The following is a 21,798-nucleotide window of genomic DNA, read 5'->3' as shown; positions in this document are numbered from 1 at the left end:
ACCTCTTCCCCAAAGGCACCCTAATTTACATAGCAAACAAAAGCAAATAAAAACATTAACTAGACTACAATTATAGTGAGAATTCAGAGATTACTTTGTTATCTTTGATATATTACAACTGTGCTAACCTTTAACAAATACCTACAGCATCAAGCACCAAGTGGGAAATGTCAATCCCGCCTCCCATTATTTTCAATTCAATTTGATATTATTGGTACAACACACTGGATACGTGTTGTGAAAGTGTAAAACACTCATGTATTTCTTAGAGATAATATCCATCCACGATACAGTTATATACTGTAGCCAGGGGCGGCTCCAGGCACCAGCGCACCAAGCGCATGCCTGGGGTGGCAAGCCGCGGGGGGTGTCCTGCTGGTCGCCCTGAGGGCGGCAGTCAGGCTGCCTTCGGCGGCATGCCTGCAGGAGGTCCACAGGTCCCGCGGTTTCGGCGGCAATTCGACGGCGGGTATGCCGAAGGCGTGGGACCAGTGGACCTCCCCAGCAGGCATGCCACCGAATCCACGTTACCAGCGGATCTCCCGCAGGCGCGCCACCGAAAGCCGCCTGATTGCTGTGCTTGGGGCAGCAAAATACATAGAGCCGCCTCTGACTGTAGCTGTTACTTAAAATAAATAATATGTGAAACTATCCTAATGCACCAAATTAAAATGCACTGTTTTTTCAAAATGGAAAAGAAACAGGAAAAAAGATGCAAGAACTTCAGGAGAGAGTCCAGAACTCAACCTGACCCACTGCTGACCCTGGCCCCTGAACAGGTCGGTCCAAAAATCCAAAGGCAACAGTAAATAGCCCAGATACTATACATAATTAACAAAACTCCCTCAAGAAGATGGTAGAACCTAGTTTTTCAATCCATTCATAGGCAACACCTTGATCCATCTCTCCCTTCACTTCTCCTGCCACACCCCAACATGTCCCTTTCCTCCATTTATATTGGGAGGGTGGGTTTCTGGCAGAGGAGATGGTGGAGCTGCCTATGCCAGCTTAGATTTCCTCTGTATAGGAGGAACTCTCCAGTGGTAATATGTGGCTGCTTTATGAGACACAAGAGAACTTGGTAGACTGGAGGATCCCATCGCAAATTCTCACTTGCAGTGGCAACCTTACCAACATAGTAAACAAACTGCAATACGTGTAATGACTAATACAGATGGATAGTTTATATCAATAGAATGTTCCCAATATTGAACAAAAGATACAAGATCTCCCAGAACATTTGATGCAGTAATTAAATAGGAAAGGACATATCATCACCACAAAGATATTAGGACTGATACATATACTAGCAAATGATTGATCTAAACTTTTTAATTAAAACCAGAAGATATAATAGCCATTTGCTTCAAATCCTGTAGTTGAATGTTCTGACCCTCTGCTGCTGAAAAATTAACAGACAAAGGTAGATGAAATTGGAGAAATGATCAAATCATTTTTTAAAAAAGAGATCAGGACCATATTCTGCAATGAGCACATAATGGGTAAACAGATCCTGCACCCAAGCTGAGCCCTCATTACTTAAATGGGGTTCTTTATGGACCCAGAGGGATGTACTGGGGTCCTGGGTATTACACTGTTGAAACAAGAGTAAATTCTCAGGATCAGGTTTCCAAAGTTGCCAAGCAGTGTGCTATTTACTGCACTTCAGCAGTCAATGATACTTACCTAGGGATGGGATGGATTCTCCATTACTTGAAGTCTTTAAATCAAGATTCCATGTCTTTTTTTCTAAAAGATGTGCTTTAGCACAATCAGAAGTTATGGTCTTGATATAGGAATCACTGGGCTTGTCTACACAGTGCTTTAGTCTGTCCTACGGGGTTGTAGATAAGCCCTCTATGTGAAATTCTGTGGCCTGTGTTATGTAGGAGATTAGACTAGATGATCACAATGGTCCCTTTTGGCTATGAATAATACAGGAGCATTCAAGTGGCATGGTAACGGAAGCAAGATTTATTGTCATAAATAGAACCTTTCTAGCTCTAGCTCTGTTTCAAGAGATTATCAAAGAGAAGAGAAAAGTTCCCCTGCCATTTAAACTAATTAATACCAAAGAACACCTTCAGGCTTGATAGAAAAGATCAGTTTCCTTCACTGTATTTTGTTAATTGAGCAGAAAGCTGAAGGATGTACACAATGATTAACATTCTGGGGGAACAAACAGGACAAGTCCTCTAATAATTTCACAGAACTAGTGCAATTCCACAAAATCAGAATTTCTCTACTTTTTATTTTTTAATCTCTGTTATAGAACAAATGTGCAAAATGAAAACATTGAGGAACTGCATAGGCACGTCAAGACTAAAGTAAGCCTACTGGAAGGCAAGATAGACACATGTGAATTAGGCAATGAGAGGAAGACGGCAGAAGAATTGAAATTTGTGAGAGGAAAATGGGTTAAGAGATAGGGAGAAGGAAAGAATGTTAAATTAGTTTTATGATTTAAAGTTTTTTCTCCAGGATGCTGTCTAGAGTACATAGATCAAAGAGCACTGCCATCTTTGATTTCCTTAATGATGTGGTTCTTCCCTGCCCCCTTAAAATATGTTTTTTATTTCGTTAAAAAGTATAAACATTTAACTTGCTCTTAAACACTGCGTTCAAAAAATAGACATATGTTATTCCTTACATATGGTACTTTTGTAAGTGGGTTTACTATGATGATTACTTGATATTCATGAATAACGAACTAATTACTGCTGCAAAATCCACAGGCACCAGGCAGTCTTAAATACACTCAAGCCTTATTTTGTCCATTTAAAAAAAGATGTAGATGTTTAATAATTTTTATCCTTCAGAGAATGGAAATCACTAATTCTCACCTTACTTTGTCTTTGTAGGTAATATCTCACCTGTCCTGCAAATGGTTGCTTGAAATTCAGGTGAAGTGGATAGAATTTCTTGAATATTGAACACAGAAATTAGAGATCAAAAAGTTCTATTAGGACCATCTAATCAATTTCCTTGCAAGGGCAGGACCATCTCCTATAGTTTATTTTCAAGTGTTTGGTTCAGTCAAGTTTTAGATATCCTAAGTTATGATGTCTTCCATCACTTCCCTTGGGAGACATTTTCACAGCTTAATACATTGATTTCATAAGTTTTTTTTCCTGATAGTCATCCTAAACAATCCCTTTCTTTTATTTCATTATATAACTACTACTTCAAATCCATTCTACAACCCTAAATAATTCCCTTCTTTCCTTGATGTTTACACCCTTCAAATATTTGCAGATTTATAGCCCCACTCTTCTCCTTTGTCACCTCTCAGCCAAACTATGCATGTTCGGCTCTAAAATCTTTCCTCATAAATCAATTCCCAAATCCCCTAAACATTTCTTTATTTTTCTTTCAAATTCCAGTTTGTAAGATGCTTCAAAGGGCTCCCTGCTGGAAGAGGTTGCTTCGGCCCTAGATAACAGGAACAGATAGATGAGGCTCACTTGCAGGTGAAAGAAACATAGGAGAGCTTCTAAATGGGACTAGACAGGAGCAGAGCAAGAGAAGCATTTTTTGGAGTCAAGTTTCTTACTCTTCTGGCATGCACCTCAGTCAGAGAAAAGCTGTGGCTCTGAAGGGGAGCAATGTACTAACAAGGAATAAAAAAGGTAGACAGAAGAATTTCCTGTTAGCTGTGATTGACAGGTGTGGCCCTGCCTCTAAAGCTATAGAGCAAGCGATTAACCCCTTGTGGGAATGGGTGTTCGGGGTAAGAACAGACTAAAAGCAATATTCCAGATACAGCTACATCAGAGCCCTGCAGGGAGGAACCATTATCCCCCAGTTCCAGAGTGTGATTTTTACATTTGCAGCACTAAACCAAATAGCCTTTTTTTGCTTCTACAGTTCATTGTAAACTCATGTCTGATTTATTATTCACTATTACCCTAGGACTCTTTTAGAATTACTGCTTTCCAAGTATCTCCCACTCACTGAATCTCTGCTTTGGATTATTTCATTTTAGAATTATTAGCTTGCATTTAAACAAGTTTAAATGTTTTGTTTTGTTTTTTGCCCATATTTTGAAACTCTCTAGATCCTTTAGTATTACTCCTAATCATCACTGGTGCTTACAACCATTCCAATATAGTATCACCCAGAGTGTTCACAAACATGCTGTTAGCCTCCTTTTCTGAATAATTTATTAAGATAACACGTTAAATAAGATTAACTCTGGGAGCAGTATCTAATAGCTCAAGAACCACCTGTTTCTCTAAATGCTTCTCCCTACCACAAGCATCGCTTCCTGTTTTTAGTTACAGCCAGTTTGCTCTCATCCACATCCTTATCATGGCGAGTTATTGGGAAATTAAAGAAACTGTTGGATCCAGGTTTGATAAAATGAAACCATATTTTCTCTGCTGGTATGTACTAGTTCACCTCCACTAAAGTCAATCAGGTAGCATCAATAGTGTATTTGTCCTTTGTGAATAAGTATCAGCACTATACTAATGACAATGCAGCTCAAAATATCTCTGTCTCCCCTAGTAGCTTACATACACATTGAACAGGAGGGATGACAAGATGGAAACCTGCAAATCTCAATGTTAGGGCTCTTAGGGAAGATAAACAATTGCCCATTTCTACCTCTGGAATCTCTTGAGGCAGAAGGAGCTGAAGTGGAACTCTGTTCATTCAAACAAGATCATCCAGATGTGACAATACCTTAATAGTATCGAAAGACACTGATAAATTTAACTGAATCAGGTTGGCCACCTTAAGGCTTGTGTGATCTTAGAAAGAAATCAGCAATCGATATAATCATTGAGGTCTCTATTCCATAACCATAATTGAACCCAGACTAAAATACAATACACACATGTGGAATTGAGGTGTATCTGGAGATAGCCCATCACAACCTTCTTGATAACTTCTCCTAAAAAAGGAAGATGTTAAATGTTTCTTGAAGAGGAATCTAAACACCATTTCTTTAAGTGTGGCTGACCTAAGCCAACCAGATGATCATCTTATTGTACTTATCTTATTGAGTACTCATATTGCAATAGTGCCAGAAGTAAAGCAAAGAAAGTCCCTGTCCCAGGGAGCTCACAATCTAGGATTATGACCAGACACAACAAGTGGATAAGCAAACAAGCAGGAGCAGGGGACAATATAACAGGAAAGGCTAGAATGTTTGCATAAATTAACAGTCTCAGTGATCATAGAGGCCACCAGCTCAACCAATGTCAGATTGGCAGTGATTTAGAGGCATAATGGCAGAATGTTTTAAAGAAAAATTTAAAAGATAATGAGGTGGTGACTCTGGGAATGCTTATTCAGAGTTGTTCCCATGCATAAGAGGGAGAAAGCACAAAAGTGTTTGTGGGAAAAGCAGACAAGCAAGCAATCCTTACTGGTGTTATTGGCACAACAAACCCATTGGTCAGCTTCCCAATAAGAAATTAAATTTGATAGATAGGGTGGAGATAAATGGTGGAAAGCCATAAAGGTGAAGACATTAAGCTTGTATATGATGTGTGGAGAAAGGTGAGCCAATTGAGGGAGACAATTCAGAATAATGGACCATCAAGATGAGCAGCTTTTCTACTGATGTGAGGAGGGAAAGGTTGGTGGCCCAAGGCCAGAGAGAAGATTTCAGTTGTCAAGACGTAAGATAACAGCTTGAACAAGAGCTGTGGCAATCTTCATCAATAATGAGATCAGTGTTTATCTCCTAGCTTTAATCAGTCCATCTCACAGGTCATAATATCTCAAGAACACCCAAAACTGTATGAAAGTCAACTAGCAAAGTGTGAGTTTCTCATTTGTAGTGGTAAAGCAGTGTTACTCCAGATGCATGAGATGTATTAAAAATCCTACCAAAATTAAGGTTTCTGCTAACCAAAATGTATTTACAATCAGCACATAAAGAGACTTGATCAACATGATGAAAAAGGGGTCTGCATTGAATAAACGTTTAAACATGGAAGCCTGGGAATGAACAGGTGAAGTCAATGTCATTGTCTGCCATATGAATAGACTTGACAGATTTCAATTTTTAAAAAAATAATTTTGACAGATAATATTGATGTCTATTTTTAAACTTTTTTCAATTTTGATCTATTTAAATGTTCACAGTTGTAGGAAATTTGGAGGGTTGACAGAAAATAGGCAGGTTCAGACAATCATTTAATGACTGCAGATGCTGAGATTCAAAAAATTAAAGCTTTACAAGCATTAAAACACAAATTGTCAACATCACATGTCAAAATATACAAAGTTAATATCCTTAACTCAAACTCTAATAAGTTCTCTAGCAGCATTTTTCTTACTTTGTCTACCTGTACATTTTGATTATCATTGACAGAAATATTTTTTGTCAGTTTGTTTGTGTATTGAGATATTGACTTTTACCGACATTTACTGATAAAAATCTAATCCTTCCATGCCTACCCATGAATGAATTTGTCAATACAAGACATATTTCACTCCAAAAGTTTAAATAAGCTTGACTTATTCAAATCACCCTTGTGCCCTCAGGGTGAAGTGGAACTGCATGGATGTGTCCAGATAAACACATTTCTGGGAGATTTTAAGCATAACAGGGGAAGTATTAAGCCTGACTTACTTCTGAATTTGGAAAAATATTTGTTACTTAATACATCTGACAGTGCTGAAAAAAACATATTAAGAAATAAAGGGAGTTGCCATTAGCTATTAAACACTGCCCTGCAAGAACGGATTGATGTTAATCTTTCTCTTGTCTTTCCATTCTACTTGCAGTGTTCCTTTTTCCATTTCCTGCTTCCAGGCCAACCACTTCTTTCAACATACAGTAGATGAGAGACAGGCTCCATGCTACCCATACAAAGTTTACGGTCAACTGGACATTGCATACTACAGGAAATCTAGTCCCCACCAACCCCCAAAGTTCCATGATCTGCCCCTAAACAATTCCATTATGCAATATTTCTAGGAAGACCTTTAAGTATTCAAATCTTCACCTGGAGACCCTTGAAGAATTCACCATCCACAAGAAAAGCACCACTATACAGAGAAATCTGAAGTATTAAAACCATTTATTACTATAGACTATGTTCTCATATTCTTAGAAAACTCTAGTGTTCTACACCCTCAGTTGCAGGCTAATTTGTCAACATAAATGTAAACTATCTTTGACAGATTCTTAACAAAAACTCTGTCAGATGTGTTTCAAGCCAAGTCTTCCCATTGTGTTTAGCAGCAGATGAACAGGAGGTAAAACACTTATTTCTTTTAGAGGCCATAACCTCAAGAAATTCAAGGTATTCCCTCATCTCCTCCATTTTAGAGAATGCACAAATGCATATTTTATTAGTGACCTCTATTTATTACTTGGTTACATGTGACCTATCCAGGTGTCTCTGAAGAGAAACAAAATATGCTAAACAAGGAACATGAACTAAAAGTTTCCCAATTCCCTCATGCTGTGTATCATTAAAACGTGTGAAATGACAGACTTTCACCTGGTCCATTTCAACATTATATGCCTGCGGAGCTCTGAGTATTTCTTAAAGCAGCAGCAGGAAGGCTTATCTTTGGTGTTGGAAATTCATGCGTGGACTCTCTCCAGAATAAAAATTACACCCAGAATGCATCACAATGTCTGTTATACAATCAAAGACTTCTGTTTCTTTAAAAACCTGGCAGATCACTGCCACATTATCTTGTCTCAGATTTGGAAGAGAGGCCTTACACATTTTGTACTGGAAGCAAAGCCAAGCCCACTATGAGGATTTCATATGTGGGCCCTTCCTCAGTGTATAAATCACTGGGAGACCCAATCTGCCTATTTAGCAGCTAAGCTCCTGGGGGCAGATACTGCCTCTTTTTCTGTGTTCTGTACAGTATCAAACACAGTCAGCACTTATATAAAGATAGGGTGAAATCTTCATTCCTGCTCTGCCCCTGTTATACCAGGTAAAAGGATTGAAGTGGCTTAACGAGACCCTTAAAGCTCTGAACTGGCTGAGAGAAAATTCCCTGGTTCAGGAATTGTGTGAAACAACTGTAGAGTTGCCCTCTGAAGATTGTCAGGAAAGCTCTGATATAAGGGGTGTGCTGGAGGCAGGGCTGGGGGCAAAGCTGCAGCACAGATTCCAGGCAGCACTGTAGCTCGCAGGGCAGTCCAGGGAGGCTGCTACAACTTAGACGGGCCTCCTGGGGAATGTGGGATAATTATAGCTGGATGCTTCTGCTAAAATGGTTAGCAGTCGAATAGTTAACAGTGTTGACATCTGAATTGTCATTTCTAGATTTCAGACTTAACTCATTGATATGAGCAGGGCAGTTCACATCCATCAGCTATTACTTCACCCTCCAAAAACTCAAGAAGGCAACATGAGGTGAAAGGCATGTAGAGAAAGGCATTGAGGCACTGTTGTGAAGCTGGCTTTACTTTGTTATTTTAGAGAAAATAACTGGAGAAAAGAGTAATGGAAATAAAACATATCATTACCCTTAACTGTACTTAATCCAGATATAGTTTTACTATTTATGACATAACTAAGAATAATAACTTGAACTAGAAACGTTTTCTTTTATTAATTATCTACAGCGTGTATGGAAAGAACTGATGGAATTGATGAAGAACAAATGGGCACCTCTGGATATAGTGTAGAAAAAGCACTCTGAAATGATCTAGTAAGTGGCTTTTATTGCAGCAAGTTTGCGTACTAAGCACTAATAGTGCAGAACTTCTGCACAGCACCAGCTTAAAATTGAAGTTCTGGGCACCCGTTCAATGTTTATGATTCTGTGCATTCCACAGGGGATGGGAAAACAGTGCCCTGTAAGTTATTTATTGAAGATATTCCCATAGTATACCTACGTACAATACCCATTTCCAAAAGAGGCTGTGGATCTGCAAAGTATCCAAAGAAGAGAAAGATATAGTGTATTTCTTTTATTACATTGGTAATGTTTCAAAAGTGTCATGAAATAATGCCCCCCCAGTCTTGGTGAGGGAGAGGGGACAGAGGGTGAGTTTTCATTAGACTTAAGCTGGGATAGGCCCTGGGGTCCTGAGAGCAGGGGAAAAGGGAGCTGCAGGCTCAGCTGCTTCAGAGCACTGCCCCTTGCCCCCAGCCCAGAATGCGTGTGGAGATTGTGCCTGGGCAGGGAGGGTAAGTACAGGGAGGGGAGGAGAGATTTCTACACCTCTCCCATCCACCCATTTGCTAGACTTTTGGAGGAAAATGGAGAATTGATTGTCTCATGCATCCCCCTGCAAAAGATGAAGCTCTTAGGGCATGTAACAGTCATTCCACTGGGGTTGCTGCTGCTGCCCTGCCTCACCCTGCCCTATAACTGAAGTATAATCTGAGCTGTGTTACCAAGATGCTGTGGGTCTGATCAGATCTCCAATTTTGTGGATCAGGAAGGATTTTTTTCCAGGGGGCAAGGTGTCTTGTTGGTTGGAGCCCTAGTTTTAATGAATAAAGATAGACTTTAAAAGTTCAAAATGTAGTAAGTGGGAATTTTGTAATTTTGTTGCAACTTGAGGCTGGTGTTCATTGCCAGTGACAGGCTGATAGGAGCTGGCACCTGGAAGTAAACATGGGCGAGAGACCCAAGTGATGGCTGGTGGACCCTATTAGTCGCAAGGAAGAAGGGGAGATGTTAAGTGTTCATAGACTGAGGTACCTTTTATGTGTATCCTCCTTTCTACTTGCAGGGGAAGCACAAGATGATTCAAAGGTGGGCTGAATCCTAGAGATTAGAGTGAAGGGGATCAACCCTGAATATTGGTTTGGCATGGAGGTCATTTAACACTGTATTGAATTCAAGTAAATGAGTAATATATCTCGGGGGAAAGTAGGTTATCGAATCTTCCATAGAAGTTAAACATTAATAACCTTACAGCCTTCTACCTTAAAATCCATCCATGTGCCTTTCATCCTCCCATGTTTCCTGATCAATGTCCTCTCATGAGGAAGCTTTTACAAAGCCAGCCCAGAGTGACTTCCTGAAGAGTATTTGTAATTAACAAAGCAATAGGCACAGTTTAATTTTCAAAATAACAGTGGAGAACAGTATAAGTAAAGCTTGATAAATAAAAACGTGTGTAATTAATTTACTTACACATTTTTTCTACCACCACACATAATGTAAATGTCTGATATGAGCCACAGTAAATCTAAAAGAAAACAGGTTATATAACCTACCTCAGTGATCTTGTCGGAAGGCTCCAGTCCAACCAAATTGGCTTGTACTAGCTGCTGTAGAAGTTGTACTTGAGCTACGCTGAGGAAGAAGTCCAGGTTTGTGGTCATATTCACCTCCAAAGAATGGCCGCACACTAAAATCTCCTGTGGAGAAAAAACATGTCAGATACTAGCTACTAGGCAGATAATTTACATTTTAAAGGTAACTATATCACAATTCTCTGTCATACCCAATTTAAGCCATTTACACAATGTTAATTGCGACTGTTAAATCTATTTCTCTTTTAGTAGCAAAGAATGGTGTGCCAGTCATAAGACTTCTTGTGAAGAAGTTGTGTTTGATACCTTGCTTTGCTTTCAACAGCATATGTAACCATTAACACAAATCTTGTATGTAAAATGTTTCATGTGTGAGGTCTTGTTTTTCTTTGTAATATCAAACACTAGATTGTCAGATTTTTGTTTTTCATTTGCTTGGCAATGGACTACATTTCTCCTTTGCCTTGTCCTTCCAAGATGATATACTTTTTTGGAATATAAACTCAGCTCGATTTATAATGAAATCATATGTTGGAACTCAAAGATAACCAGCCTAATTGATTTCTCTTTGCCTGTAAACCACTGTTAATAGCTTGGCAGAGTTAACTGGATGACCACTACTATAGTTATACAAAACTAAAGCTCTTGACCATTGTTGGCAAGTGATTCAGAGATGAACAAAAGAATCAATCCATAAGGTTTGCTTAATAAGCAGAAGCATTGCCCCTTCTCATGAAGGACATGTGAATAATGTTCATATTCTCGGTAATCTATAGTAGACCCCACCCTTCAACCTTAAGCGTCCCCTAAGGAATAGATTCAAGGAGAATCTGACTAGCCAAAACATTTAAATTCCTGAATGTGAGCAATAGTAATGTTCATATGTTTCTTTTCACTGAATCCTTTCCATGCATCTCACAGCTATCCCCTGAATTTTCTTTTAATTTAAAATCTCTCGCTCCCACATTTGTGATGGCACTCTACATGAAACACAAATTCAATGCAATCTTTCGCTCACGTAATTAACATCTGTTCCTTCTCCATCAACTTGCACCTGTTACAAATGTGCAAATATCATTTTCATTCCTACCTCGGTTTTGCCCTTCCCAGGAGGTAGCTATTATGAAAAATCACTCCTGCTAGCTGGCAAACAATGACTGGCATCTCCCTCCAAATAATGTGTTTTAAATTCCCTACCCATGTGCTAATGCCAAGAAATGAACCACAGTCTCTTGTGTGTAACAGGCTCCTCTACTGAGCTGACCCACAGACTGGTAAAAGTTACTGCTAAGTCTTTCCAGTCAATTTGGAATATCCTGAGGTATCCCTATTACTCCTACGACAAAATATTGTACGCCTTTGGAAATCTGACCATAGCACACTGTTTATTTGATTCTTGTAGAGATAATGTAGTTTTCAGGTTTGCTTTTATGGGGCCCATGAAAATAGTGTTTCTTAAATATTGTGCTGGATCATGTCTTCTCAACTCTTTTAGTTATAAATCCTTTAAGAATTCTGCAGTGTGCCTACCATAAATCTGACCACTTCATATGTCTGATGTATCATGTTTCCCCTCCTTTCATCTGGTTTTTGACAAGAGATTATAAGCTCTTAGGGACACAAACTATTTCTGGGTGTTCGTACAGCATCTAGCACAATGAGATCATGGTCACGATGAGGCCTTTGAGTGCTATCATAATGTAATTAAATAAAAATACCTGTTCAAACAATGCAAATAATAAATGATAACTGTGCCATAGTTAAATACCAAAACTACAGCAGCCCTATGAACAGTTTAAAAAAACGATTCCTTTTTTCCACAATCACACTATTTTAATATTGTTTAATATAATATTTTCTATCAAGATTAAAATTTGCTAAGGGAACAATAATGTACATGTTAAAAAGTCAGTTATTTTTGTTTAAATTTTGTACTAACCTCTGTGTGCAAGTTTTCTGATGAAATTACTTTTGTGAAAATGATTGCAGGAGCTGCAGTTATTCTCACTGTAAAATCTGTTAAAATTGGAGTTAAAATTGCTCTCCGTTCTTGATGCCGCCTTATGCTAAAAGAAAAAAAATTGAATATTATTACAATAGATTGTAAGCTGCTTAGGGCACAGACCACATCTTCCTGTGTTCTTCCTGTGTACAGGGCCTACCAAAATGGGGCCTCAATCCTGACTGGGGCCTTTGGTTGCTACCACAATACAAATAATAAATAATTATTAATAACAAGGGTCCCAATGTGGCTGTCAGGCCATTAGCCCCAGGGACAGGACTATTGAAATCAGTGGAACTCAATGCAGTGTAAGGCCCAGATGGATCGAACTGCAGGATCAGGGCCAATCATTTATTTTAATTAGCTCAAAATTAAGATAAAATTACACATTTTTCTAATGTTAACTATTAATATATTGCACAAACCCATTGTGACCTCAGTGCATTTGAAACCAAAATATATTTAAAACTTTTACTCTGCAAGCAATCCACCAGTATACACACAATACAAAGTGATGTATTATTGCTTTTCCTTTTACTGAATTAATATACGTTTAAAAATAAATCACTGTGAAGCAGTTTAGGCCACACACATTTGACCTACAAATCACATAAAAATAATTTTCAAAATGTGTTAGTGATCTTTATATTGAAATAGGTGTTCTTGTATATCCAACAAGACATTTACTTCACGCACAAAATATTTTGTAATGAAACAGTTAAAGTTGCCACACACACAAGTGGCACAAAAATCAAGTCCATGAAAAGTTAAGCCATCTAACAATACAGAACCTCTACTCCACTATTCACAACTCACCATTAAAATAAGTACTTTACACCATAGACCACACATAGATGCCTAAATTCTGCCCCCATAGTAAAGCAATGCCAGCCTTCCAGCACCCCTTTCTGTGATTGGATGAGCATGCTGTACATTAGCTCCTTCTAAACAGAATACTGACATTCACTTTCCATGAACATTTGTGTCAGTAAACTGGATACTTAAGTTATCTTCTGGTTATATTTGCTACCAAAATGCAAGCTGGAGGCATTTCCCTTTTTTGGATGCATCTATCAATAGCCCTTGTTGACACAACATACCAGACTAGGATCTCCGTGTCAATTTAAATAAATTTGCCACAGACTCTTGTCTATGAGCACCTCCTCTGCAATCCTTCCAATGAGGAAAGTTGAATGAGAAAAGCCTGCAATGAAATCAGATGGCCCTCAGTCTCAACAAGAGCATGGGTAATGTGAGTCCTCTGGGTAGTATCTGGTTGAGCCATTGCCTTGAGATCTGGTCATTGAGAGCATCTGCTAGAAGACTATCTACCTTTCTTACAAAGACAAGCTAATCACTGGGTTCCATAGAGGCAAACCCTGACAACTCTTAGAACATGACTTTCATTAGACCAATTTCTGCATATTCATAAAATGAGAAACAGCTAACTATCAACAAGCTATTAAACTAATAATTCAAACAATATACAAATTATTCTAACATATATCCCAACAAAATGCCCAGGCTATGCATTTTCTCTGGCTCATGTAAAAAAGAGTAACTCAGGCCTGGTCTACACTACAAGTTTAGATCGAATTTAGCAGCGTTAAATTGAATTAAGCCTGGACACGTTCACACGGCTAAGTCTCTTTTTTCGACTTAAAGGGCCCTTTAAATCAGTTTCTTTACTCCACCTCCGACGAGGAGATTAGTGCTAAAATCGGCCTTAGCGGGTCGGAATAGGGGTAGTGTGAACGGAATTCGACATTATTGGCCTCTGGGAGCTATCCCACAGTGCTTCATTGTGACCGCTCTGGACAGCACTCTCAACTCAGATGCACTGACCAGGTAGACAGGAAAAGCCCCGCGAACTTTTGAATTTCATTTCCTGTTTGCCCAGCGTGGAGAGCACAGGTGACCATGCAGAGCTCATCAGCACAGGTAACCATGATGGAGTCCCAGGATTGCAAAAGAGCTCCAGCATGGACAGAACGGGAGGTACGGGATCTGCTCGCCATATGGGGAGATGAATCAGTGCTAGCTGAACTCCGTAGCAGTAAATGAAATGGCAAAATATTAGAAAAGGTCTCAAAGGCCATGAAGGACAGAGGCCATAACAGGGACGCACAGCAGTGCCGTGTGAAAATTAAGGAGCTAAGGCAAGCCTACCACAAAGCCAGAGAGGCAAATGGAAGGTCCGGGGCAGAGCCGCAAACATGCCGCTTCTACGCGGAGCTGCATGCCATGCTAGGGGGTGCAGCCACCACTACCCCAACCATGTGCTTTGACTCCTTCAATGGAGAAACACACAGGGAAGAGGGTTTGGGGTATGAGGAAGATGAGGATGAAGATAATGTAGATAGCTCACAGCAGCAAGGAAGCGGAGAAACTGGTTTCCCTAACAGCCAGGATATGTTTATCACCCTGGACCTGGAACCAGTAACCCCCGAACTCACCCAAGGCGTGCTTCCATACCCTGAGGGCACACAGGGGACCTCTGGTGAGTGTACCTTTGTAAATATTACACATGGTTTAAAAGCAAGCGTGTTTAATGATTAATGATTAATTTGCCCTGGCAATTTAGCCAGTACAGCTACTCGAAAAGTCTGTTAACGTGTATGGGGATGGAGTGGAAATCCTCCAGGGACATCTCCAGAAAGCTCTCCTTCATGTACTCCCAAAGCCTTTGCAAAAGGTTTCTGGCGAGGGCTCCCTTATCCCGTCCGCCATGGTAGGACACTTTACCACGCCAGGCCAGTAGCACGTAGTCTGGAATCATTGCATAACAAAGCATGGCAGCGTATGGTCCCGGTGTTTGTTGGCATGCAGACAACATCCATTCCTTATCGCTCTTTGTTATCCTTAGGAGAGTGATATTATTCACAGTCACTTGGTTGAAATGGGGCGATTTTATTAAGGGGACATTCAGAGGTGCCCGTTCCTGGTCTGCTGAACAGAAATGTTCCCCGCTGTTAGCCGCGCGGTGGGGGGGAGGGGTGAAGTGATCATTCCCGAGAATTGGGTGTGGGGGGAGGGGGGTTAGTTGGGTTTGTGCTGCATGGAAACCGCAGCCCCTCCTTTTACATTGCAAACCCATTTTAAATGGCCAACCCAACGGGTGCTTGGTATGGGAAATGAGGGCGCTACTGTTTGAAACCATTCCCACATGTTAAGAAGGTTAAAAAAGCCAAAAGACTGTGGCTTACCATGGCTGCCTGCAAGCCGAAATCTGTTGCCTGGCACTGCGTGAGTGATCTTTCACACCAAACCGGCAGGCCCTCAATATAAGAGGAAAAATGCAACCTTGTAACGAAAGCACATGTACTGTGTAATGTGAACAGCAAAATTTAACGTGAAAGAGGGTACCCATTGTTCTCTAAAATGTGTCTTTTTTAATCACCTCTCCCTTCTCCTCCACCAGCTGCAAACATTTCTCCTTCACAGAGGATAGTGAAGATTAGAAGGAGAAAACGGCGGACTCGGGATGATATGTTCTTGGAGCTCCAGATGTCCTCCCATGCTGACGGAGCACAGCAGAATGCGTGGAGGCAGTCAATGTCAGACCACAGAAAAGCACAATATGAACGAGAGGTGAGGTGGCGGGCTGAATCGCGGGATGAAAAGAGCAAGTGGTGGACTGAAGATGATAGGTGGCATCAGCTTGCAGACAGAAGGCAAGAGTCAATGCTCCGGCTGCTGGAGCATCAAACTGATATGCCTGGCCAGTCATGAAACTGGTTTTCTAAGCTTCTCTGATGCACACCGCGCCCTGCTGTGCTCTTCTAACCACCCTGGTGTCTGGCTGTGCGTAATCAGTGGCCAGGTGATTTGCCTCAACCTCCCACCCCGCCATAAATGTCTCCCCCTTACTCTCACAGATATTGTGGAGCGCACAGCAAGCAGCAATAACAATGGGGATATTCTTTTCGCTGAGGTCTGAGCGAGTCAGTAAGCTGCGCCAGCGCACTTTTAAATGTCCACCACCATTCGGCACTTGCTCAGCCTGTAGTTGAACAGGTCCTGACTACTGTCCAGGCTGCCTGTGTATGGCTTCATGAGCCATGGCATTAAGGGGTAGGCTGGGTCCCCAAGGATCACGATAGGCATTTCAACATCCCCAACGGTTATTTTCTGGTCCGGGAAGAAAGTCCCTTCCTCCAGCTTTCGAAACAGAGCAGAGTGCCTGAAGACGCGAGCATCATGTACCTTTCCCGGCCATCCCACGTTGATGTTGGTGAAACATCCCTTGTGATCCACCAGGGCTTGCAGCAACATTGAAAAGTACCTCTTGCGGTTTATGTACTCGGTGGCTTGGTGCTCCGGTGACAAGATAGGAATATGGGTTCCGTCTATCGCCCCACCACAGTTTGGGAATCCCATTGCAGCAAAGCCATCCACTATGGCCTGCACGTTTACCAGAGTCACTACCCTTGATATCACCAGGTCTTTGATTGCCCTGGCAACTTGGATCACAGCAGCCCCCACAGTAGATTTGCCCACTCCAAATTGATTCCCGACTGACCGGTAGCTGTCTGGCGTTGCAAGCTTCCACAGGGCTATCGCCATTCGCTTCTCAACTGTGAGGGCTGCTCTCATCCTGGTATTCTGGCGCTTCAGGGCAGGGGAAAGCAAGTCACAAAGTTCCATGAAAGTGCCCTTACGCATGCAAAAGTTTTGCAGCCACTGGGAATCATCCCACACCTGCAACACGATGCAGTCCTACCAGTTTGTGCTTGTTTCCTGGGCCCAGAATCGGTGTTCCACGGCATGAACCTGCCCCAGTAACACCATGATTTGCACATTGCTGGGGCCAGTGCCTTGTGAGAGATCTATGTCCATGTCAATTTCCTCAACACTCTCGTCTGCAATCGCCTCCTCGGCTGGTCCTGGTTTTGCTTTGGTATGTCCTGGTTCTGCATATATTCCAGGACAATGCGCGTGGTGTTCCTAGTGCTCATTAATACCGAGGTGATCTGAGCGGGCTCCATGATCCCACTGCTATGGCGTCTGGTCTGAAAAAAGGCGCAAAACTAGTATCTGACGGATGGAGGGAGGGAGGGGCGAGTGATGACATGGCGTACAGGTACAGGGAATTAAAATCAACAAAGGTGGCTGTGCATCAGGGAGAAACACAAACAACTGTCACACAGAATGGCCCCCCACAAAGATTGAACTCAAAACCCTGGGTTTAGCAGGCCGTTGATTTCACGGAGCGGAGGGGGGAAGCAAATGAATACAGAACAAATCTATTTTTTACATCTTAAGCTGGCAGACGACGGTGCAGCATGACTGATAGCCCTCGGCATCTTCTGGGTGCTTGGCAGAAAATACTGGGCGCTTGGCAGAAAATAGCATACTACGACTGATAGCCATCATCGTCATTGGGAAGGCAGTACGATGACGACGGATACCAGTCGTAATATACCATCTTCTACCAAAAGGCAAGGGGCTGCTGCTGTGTAGCAATGCAGCCCCCCGTCTGCCAGCACCCAGATCGCCGATGAAGGCTACCAGTCATACTGCACCGTCTACTGCCAAAAGGCAATTAGCTGCTGCTGTGTAGCAATGCAGTACCACGTCTGCCGGCACCCAGATGACATATGGTGATGGTGAGCTGAGCTGAGCTGAGCGGGCTCTATGCTTGGCATGGTATGTTGTCTGCACAGGTAACCCAAGTAAAAAGGCACGAATCGATTGTCTGCCGTTGCTCTGACGGAGGGGGAGGGGCCTGATTACATGTACCCAGAACCCCCCGCGACACTGTTTTGCATCATTCAGGCATTGGGATCTCAACCCAGAATTCCAATGGGCGGCGGAGACTGCGGGAACTGTGGGATTGCTACCCATAGTGCAACGCTCCGGAAGTTGACGCTAGCCTCGGTACTGTGGACGCAGCCCGCCGACTTAATGCACTTAGAGCATTTTATGTGGGGACACACACAATCGGCTGTATACAACCGATTTCTATAAAACCGGCTTCTATAAATTCGACCTAATTTCATAGTGTAGACATACCCTCAGAGACAATTGTGGCATAGGGGCTTTTATACCGTTGGCTCTAGAATGCTAGAAGAGAGACTCTCATACACGTTCTACCATGGCAAATTGCCTTGAAACTGGTTTTGTTGCAGGGCACACAATCTCTCACAATGGTGATCAGCAGAGTCATGAAGGATAAATGTGGATTTCATAGTGATTCTTTAATGTGGCTAGGCTCGGGTTTAGATATATTTCTAGCAGAAGCAAACTCCAGAGATGAGAGTAGGACACAGAACCCTATTGGTAGCTCACTATTCTCTGTCAGCAACTCGTCAGGACTGATATACTCACTACACCTAACACCCTGTTGTCATGATATTTACGCAAAAGATGGCATGTCATAATATATCACTGGAAAACTAATAAGTCACTGATCATTAATATTCTTGTGTAATGTATGTATGGTAAACCCACAAAAGACTTTATAGATATATGGTGGAAATACATGACTAAACTGTATTTAAACAGGTATGTCCGGGGGAGTTGATCAACAGGTTTTCTCCAGACAAAGGAAAGAGGCTAATACCTCAAACCAAGTGAGGCCAAATTCAGTGGGCTATTCATTTGTATCGGAGGAAGAGATCATTTGCATTGTAAGAATCACCAGGGGGAGAGACGACAGTATGGAGTCTACACCAACAACATGGCATCCATACCCAGCAAGGAAAACGCACTTTGTCTGGACTTACTTTCCAAAGAATACATTTTCAAGGTTTACTGGACTATAAAAAGAAAGGGGAAAAAACCGATAGTTGTCCATTCTGTGGGGCTGCAGCTCTTGAAATCACAGAACATTGGTTCCCTTCAGCCAAGGGGGCTGAAGTCTCTGTGAGCTAAGTTTAGATTGTAACTTGCTGAAATTAAGTTTTAGTCTTATAAGAGTATTTTTACTTTGGTTTTCTTGTAACCCCTTCTATCTGTATTCCTTATATTTGAACTCATTTAAAACCTCTCTGTGATTAAATAAACTTGTTTTACTTTTATCATAAATCAGTTCAGTGCTGTACTTGAAATAAAAGTATTTGTCAAAAACTAGTTAAATTTATGAGCTGCAGTATATTGACTCTTTAAAAGAGCAACAAACTTAACTTCTATGTGTGTTCCAGGAGAGGGCAGGACACTAGATATGCAGATGATTTTGGGAAAATTCAGGAGTAGGAGATTCACTCTGCAAAAAGCAACTGGTTAGTAGAAGCCAGTGTGTATGTGGGCTGTTGGTGTCAGGGCTGTGAGCCAGAGCAGCATAGCATTTAAGGCATCCAGAGTTGCAGGCCAGGCAATTACACAACCCCTTACTGGTTTGGGTTGAACCCCAAAACATTACAGAGGACCTGCTCTTTCAAATTCCCTGTTCCTTGAATTTTACTCTGCTGGCAATTAGCGCAAGTGCTCAGGATGTGATGTATTGCTCTTGAGGGAATTCTGCACCAAAAAATTAAAAATTCTGCACCAAAAAAAAATTTATGCGCACAATATTTTAAAATTCTGCAAATTTTGTCGGTAAATAAATGTGGAGGCTCCAGTATGGCAGTGGGGAGCACAGGCCACTGGCTGCATGATCACCGTGGACCCCCCCACCCACAGGGACATGGACTCGGCTATGAGGTTGCACTCGACCCTGATGCAGCGCAAGAGCCGGGCCTGCCCTAGAAACACCATGGGGCCCTGCCCCTCAGCACCAGGCGCACCAGGTGTGGGAAGGCAGGGTCAGCCTGGCAGGATCCAAGTGTGCAGGGGCTTAGTGTGTGGGGATCCAGGTATGGGGTGAGAAGGTTCTCTGTGGGGCATTCTCAGTGCAGGCAGCTCAGCAGGGGTTCCAGGTGCGGGGGAATGTGGATGCATACAGGCTCGTTGGGAGTTCTGGAAGCAGGGACAATGGGACTCTGCATAGAGGTCCAGGTGAAGGTGTCTGGGGCTCAGTAGATGTGTGTGGGGGAATGAAGCTCAGCAGGGGGGTCTAGGTGTGGGAGTTCAGTGCGGGGTTCCGGGTGCTGGGGGATAAGGGTCTTAGTGAAGCTGGGTGGGGCTCAGTGGGGTGGGGATCCAGGTGCAGGGACTCGTCAGGTTGGTGGGGCTCCTTTGGGTGGGGGTTCAAGTACAGTGGGATCAGCGGGGGCTGGTATGTCTGCAGGGGTAGGGATCTGGGTGTGGGGGGTGGGACGTGGTAGGGCGAACTGGATGCAGGGGGTGAGGCTCAGCAGGGTGGGGATTTGGGTGCGGGGAAGGTGAGGTTCGGCGGGGAGCTATGGGTATGGGGTTCCAGATGCATGGGGGTTGTGCAGACGGGGGAGCAGCTCCCTGTACAGTTACCCCTTCCCTCGCAGCTGAGGCGCAGTGGGGGCAGGAAGCGGGGGGAGGAGGGGTTCATAGCTTCCTGCAGCTGGAGAAGGGTCTGATTCGGCCATTCCTTGTAGGGGAAGAGCAAGTCCCATCCTCCCCTGCCCAGCTGGTACTAGCAGCTGAGCACAGTGCAGGATAGGAGCCACCAGCCAGGGCATCCCCAGCCCCCCCCCCCCCCCCACACACACAACAGTGATTTACCTTTTAGCCAGCTGCTCCGGGCACCCGAACCAACATTTTTCTGTGGGGAAGCAAAGGAACCTGTGTGGGACATTAATTCTGCATGCGCAGTGGCACAGATTTCCCCAGGAATAATGTGTGCAGAAAGCATGGTAAATTATAGAGGAATATGCTGTCTCCAAGGTAGCTATGCCCTAGTCTATTTAAGATTATTTAGGGCAACTTCAGTTTTACACACAAGTTGATTGGCAGCCAGTACAGAATACAGGTTTAATATTTGTTGAGCACAGGTATAATATGCTCTTGCTCAGATGGTGGGCTTCTGCATTAATGGAGGCTTCTGAATGCCTGTCATGTTTGGTCCCTCAGGGATGACTATGACAAGATCAGCATCTGAGGGAAAAGCAAGGAATATTTCAGGGGTGGCCAACCCTGTGGCCCTGGAGCCACATGCGGCTCTTCAGAAGTTAATATGCGGCTTCTTGTATAGGCACTGACTCTGGGGCTGGAACTACAGGTGCCAACTTTCCAGTGTGCCGTGGAGTGCTCACTACTCAATCCCTGGCTCTGCCACAGGCCCTACCCCCACTCCACCCTTTCCCACCCCTCTCTTGAGCCTGACATGCCCTCACTGCTCCCTGTCTCCCCCAGAGCCTCCTGCACGCCACGAAACAGCTGATTGGGAGGTGCAGGGAGAGAGGGGGAGGTGCTGATTGGCAAGACTGCTGGTGGGTGCGAGGCACTGGGAGCGGGATGGGGGAGCTGATGGGGGGCTGCTGACGTATTACTGTGGCTCTTTGGCAATGTACATTGATAAATTCTGGCTCCTTCTCAAGCTCAGGTTGGCCACCCCTGGAATATTTGGTCATTCAAAGATGAAAAAAGGCCTGTCCGGCCTGTGATGTTAACTGGTAATCCATGAGCAATGATGAATCTATCTAGTCAGACCACAGGATCGCAAAGCACATTGACAGTCGGTTGGCAGACATCCTCAATTGAGAAAGTGGTTTTGCCAGTTCCATAAATGCTTCT

At 42.8% G+C, this 21,798-nt stretch overlaps 1 protein-coding gene across 7 annotated transcripts in view; it reads right to left on the bottom strand.

Annotated features, from left to right (window-relative positions):
• The window catches only part of VPS13B (vacuolar protein sorting 13 homolog B), a 948,921-nt gene that overhangs the window by 251,592 nt on the left and 675,531 nt on the right, over positions 1-21,798 (bottom strand). For all 7 annotated transcript variants that reach the window (XM_034763372.1, XM_034763367.1, XM_034763371.1 and 4 more), the window contains exons 32-33: positions 12,145-12,271; positions 10,167-10,310 (exon numbers count right to left, since the gene is read on the bottom strand). In XM_034763372.1, the coding sequence (XP_034619263.1) occupies positions 10,167-10,310; positions 12,145-12,271 (271 nt within the window). The remainder of the gene's footprint in view (positions 1-10,166; positions 10,311-12,144; positions 12,272-21,798) is intronic.

The sequence above is a fragment of the Trachemys scripta genome, chromosome 2 (genome assembly GCF_013100865.1).
Source record: "Trachemys scripta elegans isolate TJP31775 chromosome 2, CAS_Tse_1.0, whole genome shotgun sequence".
NCBI classification, from domain to species: Eukaryota; Metazoa; Chordata; order Testudines; family Emydidae; genus Trachemys; species Trachemys scripta.
Note: the sequence above shows the minus strand (reverse complement) of the source record. Positions and strands in the feature narration are given on the sequence as shown.